Source organism: Cariama cristata, unplaced genomic scaffold (genome assembly GCF_000690535.1).
Source record: "Cariama cristata isolate BGI_N322 unplaced genomic scaffold, ASM69053v1 scaffold30091, whole genome shotgun sequence".
NCBI lineage: Eukaryota > Metazoa > Chordata > Aves > Cariamiformes > Cariamidae > Cariama > Cariama cristata.
The window spans coordinates 3,939-11,900 of NW_009600351.1; the positions used below are offsets into that span (position 1 = coordinate 3,939).

At 53.5% G+C, this 7,962-nt stretch overlaps 1 protein-coding gene across 1 annotated transcript in view; it reads right to left on the bottom strand.

Moving 5' to 3' along the window:
* Positions 1 to 273: 273 nt before the first annotated feature.
* Positions 274 to 7,962, bottom strand: part of LOC104169173 (rabphilin-3A-like) — a gene marked incomplete at its 3' end in the record, with an annotated part of 11,024 nt that continues 3,335 nt past the window's right edge. Inside the window, exons 3-5 of the mRNA XM_009710004.1 lie at positions 1,349 to 1,478; positions 964 to 1,050; positions 274 to 439 (exon numbers count right to left, since the gene is read on the bottom strand). Of these exons, the coding sequence (XP_009708306.1) occupies positions 274 to 439; positions 964 to 1,050; positions 1,349 to 1,478 (383 nt within the window). The remainder of the gene's footprint in view (positions 440 to 963; positions 1,051 to 1,348; positions 1,479 to 7,962) is intronic.

The following is a 7,962-nucleotide window of genomic DNA, read 5'->3' on the forward strand; positions in this document are numbered from 1 at the left end:
CGAGGCACCACCCAAATCTCCAGCCGGGCACCCCAGATCCCCCCCGAAGGGCTGCTTTGCTTGCAGATGTCCCCACAAACCCTGTCATCCTGACCTGGACAGCCCAGAGAAAGCCTCAGCAGGCAGAGAGGGCAGCGGGGCGATTTCTGCACCCTTTAGATCCTCCGGATGCTTTTTGCTAGGGTTCACCCTTGCAAACGATGGGGAGGGGACCCAACGCCTCGCTGGCAGGACCCCCGCCCCCTGCACTGGTCAGCACCCGCTGTCACCTACCTCGGGTGGGTGCACGGGAGGGGAGTTTTGGGTCCTGGGTGGGTGGCTCAGACAGGCTGGGTTCACTCGGGGCTTGGGGTCCCTTGTTCTTGCTGACGGGCATCGGCTGGGGCAGCACTTGCTTGGGCAAACCCTTGAAGAACCAGGCGCCCGAACGCTTCCACACCTGAGGGGGTACAGGCAGCGGGGTGGCACTCATGTCTCAGGGGGATGCTGGGTGCAGACCTGGCAGCCTTCACCCCCCTGCATCACCGAGGTCTTCCTCCAGCAGCCACCACACAGGACATGCACCCCTGTACCCCCCCTGCCCAGCAGCAACCCTGCAGCCCACCCCGCTAATTAATTCACTCTTTGGCTTTTGCACACTGTAGGTGGCAAGGAGCCCATCTCTGGTCACAACAGCCTCTTCAGCCCCAAGACTTTGTTTTCAAGGAAAAAAAAACCAAAACATTTCATATAGAAAACAAGATCATCCTCCAAGAATCAAACTCAAGTAGCTGGGCAAGGTCTAGTGGTGATGGGGACCAGGCTGAAAGTCCCTGGGAGCATCCCCCAGCCTGGAGCTGCTCCCGTCTCAGAGATCTGGTGTGGGGACAGTGCACAGGGTGAAACCAAGGGCAGGGAGCGCGTCCCCACTTGGGCGAAAAAAACACCCAGGGACAGGAAAAGTGCCGGGGCTGCCACGCTCACCTCCCGCTGCTCGCTGCAGATCTTGCACAGCCAGATGGCATGGGGCCGGCTGTTGGTGGTCTCCACCCCACACTTGGTGCAGACGTTCTGCAGAGAAAGCAAAGCGCTGGGTGGCAGCGGGGACATCGCGGCCACCGAAAAGTCCCATCGCACCAGCATCACCCCTTGGGAACGTGAGGTTAACGAGAGCTCTCCCGGCACAAACCTCGGTGATCGCAGAAAACCCCCCCGGGGATGTCCCCTTGTGCCACGGGTGGAGGGATGCTGGGCAACCCAACCTTGCACCAAAAGACCGAGGTGCCCGTTTTGGCATCGGGGAGGGGTTGTGTGGGTCCGGGGGTTCGCGTTCGGGTGCCCAGCAGCGGGGCGCAGGGAGACGCCTCACCTTCTTGCAGTCCTCGCAGACGACGCAGGCTGATCCCCGCGGTCCCAGCTGCTCCCCACAAAGGATGCAGCGGTTCACCCCGTCCCCCAGCACGCTCCGGCGCATGTCCTCCAGTCGGGTCATGAGTCGCCTAGCAGAAAGGGGACAGGGGTTGTCAGGAAAGACACGGCACGGCCGGGATGCTGGGATCCCGGGATCCCACTCCCAAGGGCCAGCTCCTGCCTTTGGTCCAGTTTTGGTGCAGCTTCCAGCAAAACCGCTCCTCTTCCAGCTACAGGGATGCAATTGGGGGGGAAAAAAACCCAAACACATCCCAGGGGACATATTTGAGTATTATATTCCCCTATAGCTTTATCTTGCATGACTATTAATTTCCACTGACACCGGCAGAGAGCAGATACCGTTCCCACATACGCACACGGGCATAAAATCCATCCGAGTCAGCACCTTCACGCAAAGCGGTTTGGCACCAGGGAAGGAGCTTTTTCCCCCAAATGGAAACCTTTCGACCCTGTCCCAGTGACTGCCTGCAGAAGAGATCTTGGGAGGGCTCTGGCGGGAGGACTGAACGAATTAATCAGTTTTCTCATTTTCTAAGGAAAAATATTGCATGTAATTCACTTTATGGAAATTCTTAGCCCTTTGAGTGAAATGCAAAAAGCCCACTGGAGAGCAGGCTACAAAAACACATCTGTTTCCTGCAAAGGTAAAAAAAACAAAACCAAAAACTCGTTAGGCAACTTCTGAAAAAACCAGCAGCGGCAAAAGCAGTTTGCAAAGCAGGAGCAGGAGCGAGCTCCCTGCCGAGCACCCGAGAGCTGGCAGCGAGTGGCACGCTCAGTTAACCCAGAATCCTGGCCCTAAAAATAGCACTCGAAGGCAAAAAGGATGCATTATTTATGCCATTCAGCGAGGAAGGCGAAGGAACGAAGAAAGGGAGGAGGAGATCCAAGCTCACCGGAGAAAGCAGCAGCCCCCTTCACCCATGGGGCTGCCATCCGCTCCCACGGCAGCCTGACCCAAATCTGACAAAGCTGCTAACACGGCGTGCCATAAAAAACACCCGACGTTTAAAAGACATTTTCCTACATCTCCGATAACAGCTTCGGATTTATGGCTGCTCGGCTGCCAGCACCTTGGAATCGCTCCTGAACAATATACGAGCTCCCCTCTATGCAGGGTGCCTCTGCGGTCGGTCTCTGGCCGCTCGTAGGACGGCCAACGTCCGGTGGACTGCACGTGGAAAAGCAATGCCGTTACCGTACGTGGGTGCTTGACAAAGGAATAGCAGCAAGAGTTGGGGAGAGAAAAAAAAAAAAAAAAAAAAAAGAAAAAAGCATCGTGGAACATGCAACCGATTACAGTTCATAAAATGCTGGAAACTCGCTGCAGTCCAAGAGGAGCATCCCGAAGCACTTCATCAGCCACCGAGTCAAGCCTAAAGCAGGGACGCAGCTCCGTGACTCGACGTACGTTATCTGACCAAAGCCGCGGTGTTACACCATCTCGTTTAGGTGGAAGACACCAGCCACGCTAAAACCCACTGGAGAATTTCCCCCTCCTCCCCACGCAGGGGCTTCTTCCCCAGGCTCAGGGCTGCCGATGCGGAAGTGCCTCCTGAGAATCCTTAACGAACCCGCAGCCCGCTCCCAGCGAGGAGCTGGGAAAGCTGGGGCTGGGCAGCCAGCAGAGCCAGACGGAGCCAGCAATCGGCGCGGGGGGGAACCGAACCCATGATTTTCACAGCTACGGTGTCACCAGACAGCAGATGGGCGAGCTTGCAAGTTCCTTCAGCCTTTATCGCCTGAAGTTTCAGCAGCAACATGACCACGGACTCTCTAAATAGAGCAATTCTGGTTCTCATCCTTTCGTTGAAAAAAAAAAAAAAAAAAAAAATAACATCCTCGGAGCACAGCGAGGTGCTTTAATGCCTTTCCACTTTGCTCTTAACGGGGAAGCTATCTGCTAAGCCTAACTCCTCGCTCCGGCATTATTCCCGAGAGATGCGGCTGGCTGTCCCTGCCCTTCGGCACCTGCTCACCGCTTCGCAGATGATCCATAGGTGATTTCTCCCTAGGGAATAAGGCAGCTGCCAGACCCACCACCTGCCCTCGGTGCCCACCCCAGCTCCACGGCCAATACACTCTCCTGCAAACACGGAGGTCTCGGCGATTTCAAGAGAGCTGCATCATCCCCTAAACACCCCGCCAGCAACGAGCAGTATTCCAATTAAAACCTGGAAACTGGCGGTTCCCCAAACATTTCTTATTTAAACCAAATGAATCACCCCACGGTTGTTCCATCCCACGTCCCACCACATACAAAACGCAGGGTCCCCCCATAAAGAGTCCCCAACAGCAAATAACCAACAACATCCAGCTTCTGTCGCAGCACATCGCTCCCACCTCGACAGGGGAAACATTTGGGGGGCAAAATCTTTTTTTTCCTAGCAGCGAAGCAGATGTCCAAGCCCTGTATCTTCTGCAATTTCCCCTCCCTGGGCTGCAAGAGCTCTGCTCCAAGAGCAGCAGCTTCCAGTTGGAAATCTGCAAGCCCAAACAAACTTATTATAGAAACCAGAACAAATGGCACAATCAAATGGGGAGGAAAAAAAAAAAAAAAAAAAGCCTTTGCATTTCAAGAGATTCATCATTTAGCTGCAAAATCTCTCCCAGTCTCTCATTTACCAGAAGCAGCTCCTTAAGAGGTTTTTCTTTTCTAAACCAGCCTCAGCAGTCAGTACACACACCTGCCGCACCACTTTCAAACGAAGCACATTTGCCCTAATTAAAATATCCATTCAAACCAGAGAAACTGGGGTTTTTTTTCCCCTGCCCCGATTCCAATGCTGCCATGAGAGGACTGTATCAAAAGTTGAAATTTCAAGTCCTGGCCTGAACCTGGCAGAAAGAGGGCAGGACCTGGGAAATGGGGTATCGCACCAAGATGCAGAGGCTGGGACGCTCCGGATTAAGGTGATAACTGGGAGCAAAAAAGCCCACGTTTCTCTTCGACTCCATCCAGCACCCCCCTACACGCGTGCCGGAGCCCCACGTACGTGCTCTTCTCCCACTGCTAACCGGTGGGATGCCCTGCCCTTGCCCAGGGAGCACTCGGGAACAAGCTTTCCGCCTTCCCAAAAGCTTTTCTCTCCCTCTCCCCTAGATATCATTCGTTTCTCATTTTTATTGCTCATAAAACAGCCATCCAATTCATCACCCTCCCTTGTACCTCTCCAGGACCACAGCAACATCTTCCATACCGTTATGTGCCCTTCAAAGCGCCCATCCCTCTGGCCTCTGTAAGACTAACCAAAGAGCAGGAAACACGCTTCAAATTGTTAGAATAAGGGGGGAAAAAAAAAAAAACCCAAAAGAGGAATAATTGGAGCCGGTGGCAGGGAGCTGGCTGAGCCCAGCACCCGGGAGCATCACCGCTCCTGGAGACAGCCCTGCGGAGAGGGAGAGCGTTCGTCATCCGCCAAAGAAATATATATTAGTCACCGATGGCAGCAAGATATAAGAATGGGGCGATACGCTATATCTAAAACGCTTAACATGCACCTGAGATGATAACAGCAATAAAACAGTCCCCCGATAATATAATAGCTGCCTGACCCCATAAATACGGTTTGGAAGGAAAAGGTGAGCGGCCCCGGGGCAGCGAGGGCTGGTGGGAGACCTCCCCTGCCCGCACCCACGAGCCCCGGCGCAGGCTCCGGCATCGGCATTTTCTCTTGTGCCGGGACCAAAGCAAACCAGAGAGGGACAGAACGTCACGGGCATTAAGTGCTGATGATCTCTGGAAACAAGCCTTAATAGCGGGGCACGCACGCAAGAGTTTGTTGTGTTTAAATATTCATTGCCGCTTTGCAGAAATGAACGGCTGAAGATGTGCCTAATGGGTTTTAAATCGTGTCGGGGCGGACGTTGAATGCAGCAGATGATGAACTGCGGCACGGGGGCGGGAGAAGGACCTGACCTGTGGGGCAGGACCCCATCCAGGGCACCACGAGCTGGGTGCTCCCCAGCCCCACGTGGGAACCAGCGGGGATGGCCACAGCCACCACTTCCACGGCAAAAAGAAATTCAAGTAAAATACAAAGGAGGTCACAAAGTGCCTCCAGAGTTAAGCACTGACCTGCCTCCATGGGGAAATCATGTGCCTTAAAGGGCTGAATATTAAATTAAGGATAATTTTAATGGTATAAAGGAGACAAGAAAAGAAGCCAAGCTACAGATTAAAGAAAACATAATTAAGATGAGGATGAAAAATCAGATGCAATTTTCTTCCCTTCCAAGCGCACAGGTAACTAAAGGTAAAGCATCACGTGAGCTTTTACAGGTCAGCTTCCAAAGCCCATCCTTTGTCGAGAGCCCTCGCTATGGAGAGAAGACGCCCCGGGAGGCCAGGGAGATTCATGCACCTGAAAGTATCCCGTTCCATGGCAGTGCATCGCTCCAGGTGCTTGCTGCCTCCTCTGAGCCGTTCCAGGAGGGTTGTTATTTCGCAGGCTCATCCCGGTCTCAGAAATAAGGGAGGAGGAATTTGGGGGAAAAGCAAAACCCCCAAAACCCCACAAAAATTCAAGAAGCACATGAGCTGTCTTCTGGCCGTGAATTAACCTCATCTCTTCTAGAAGCTGGCATCTCGGGAGATATTTCTGTCTGCCTCCAGAAACTACCTTGCCCTTCCTAGCTCCTATTTTTATTTTTGTGTTGTCTGAACACAAGGAAGAAAATATGAGACTGTGGTCCCCAGAGAGCATCTCTGCTGCTGGTCACCGAGGTTAATGACTTAATCCCCTGTGACTTCAGCCATCTGCTCCAGCATTACGCATGTGTCATCCCAGCAATAAACAGCCAAATTAAAATGCAATCCTGCTTGATAGCTGGTCCTTTCGGAAGAAAGGTGAGAGGCTGTGACCCGTGGGGAGACAGTCAAACCATCGCACTTTTAGAGGGGACTGGAAGGAAGGGAATAGCTGCACCCAGGCAGGGGGACAGCCAGATCCAGGAGCGATGTGTCACGTCACACCAGGGAGAACCGGCTCCGTGCCGCAAGGCGCTCTCCAGAAATGGCCACTTCTAACTTTGGATGATCTAAGATATTTTCTTCGATGCCAAGAGCACGATGGACCTCATTAAGCAGCAGAGTAGACTCGCTGCCTTATTCACGGCACCCAATTATGGGTGCATGATGGAGCCAATTACTGCCTGGAGGTGCTCCTGCACCAGCTGGGAGGAACGGGCTCCCCGGGGACTGCAACTGGAGCATCCCCACCACCACCACCCCAGCATCGCCACAGCAGAAGATGGCACAGACCCACTGCAGGGACCCCCCGAGTCCAGGCCAAGCAGGGAGGGAGATGGGACGAGAACGGATCCGTCCTCGTTGCAGGTCCGCTTTGCCTCCGAGCCCTCTGCCCGCTGGCTTCCAGCCCCTGCGCCCCTAAACTGGCCCAAAGGATTATCCTAATCCCCAGGCAGTTGTGAAGTCCTTCATCAACTCAAGCCTGACACGCTCTTGCTGTATCACTGTTTAAGACGATTTCAGCTCCTATTATCCTTCTCTGTGCTATGAGACAAGGACCCAGCCAAAAAAAAAAAACCAAAACCAAACCACACGCCAAAGTGCCCCTGTCCTACAATCCTCATCAGCATCCAGATCACGTATCCCACCGGCCTCCATCCACCCCCAGTGCTAAAAATACTCTTTCACTAGATTAATTTGAGCTGGGTTTGACATGAAGTCCAATTCCACAAACATCTTCTCAACAAGGAGCATCGATTTGTTCCCACCCTGCCCCGGCTGGCCGAGGGAAGGGGCTCGTGGGACGGCGGATACAGGAGCGGGGACGTGAGAGGGCAGGAGACGGATGGCACTAAATCAGGAGGGACTTCAAGGCACGAGGAGGTTCATCTGCAGCCAGCACCCAGCTGCAGACTTCAGGGCTGCTCAAGTATTTGATGTAAAGCTCAAATGCCCCCCCTCAAACACATCCGCTTCGCAAGACAACTCCAAGTACTTACTGCATGTTCCCCCTGTGGAAGCACAGTCACTTCATGTAAGTTATTCCTTATATTAACCAAAACCAGGGTTTTAATGGATCTGCTTTTTTTTTTCCCCCTTACAGGAATAGAAAATCCCAGAAAAATCCCATGAAATCAGGCTTTCCAGGGGCACCTCCCTAGAGCAGCCCTTCCGACCGAGGGACACTCACAACCGCTGCATCCCTGCCAGGGGCCAGCCTGGCAAACCCGGATTATTTTGTAATATAAGGAGCTATCCTGGCTAACGTCCGAGCAGCTCCTGAACGAGTGCGTCTGTACGAGACTGATACGGATGCTGTCCCATATTTCTGTAGCTGCACATCCTCCAGCTCTTGTCGTGCAAGCCAACAAACACAAAGGAGCTGGCAAGGCTCCGGCTCACGCCTACGCGCAGGAGGGAAATCGGCTGCACCGGCACATCCGCCAGCCTTCCCCTCCTCTACTCCGAGTCCTCCGCCCAGCTTGGGGTTTTTGGGTTTTTTTATGAATGAGGATGAGAAAAACCTCCTCCGACTCGGCTAACGAAGGTAAAAGGGAGAGTTTTCTGCAGGTTGCAAACAG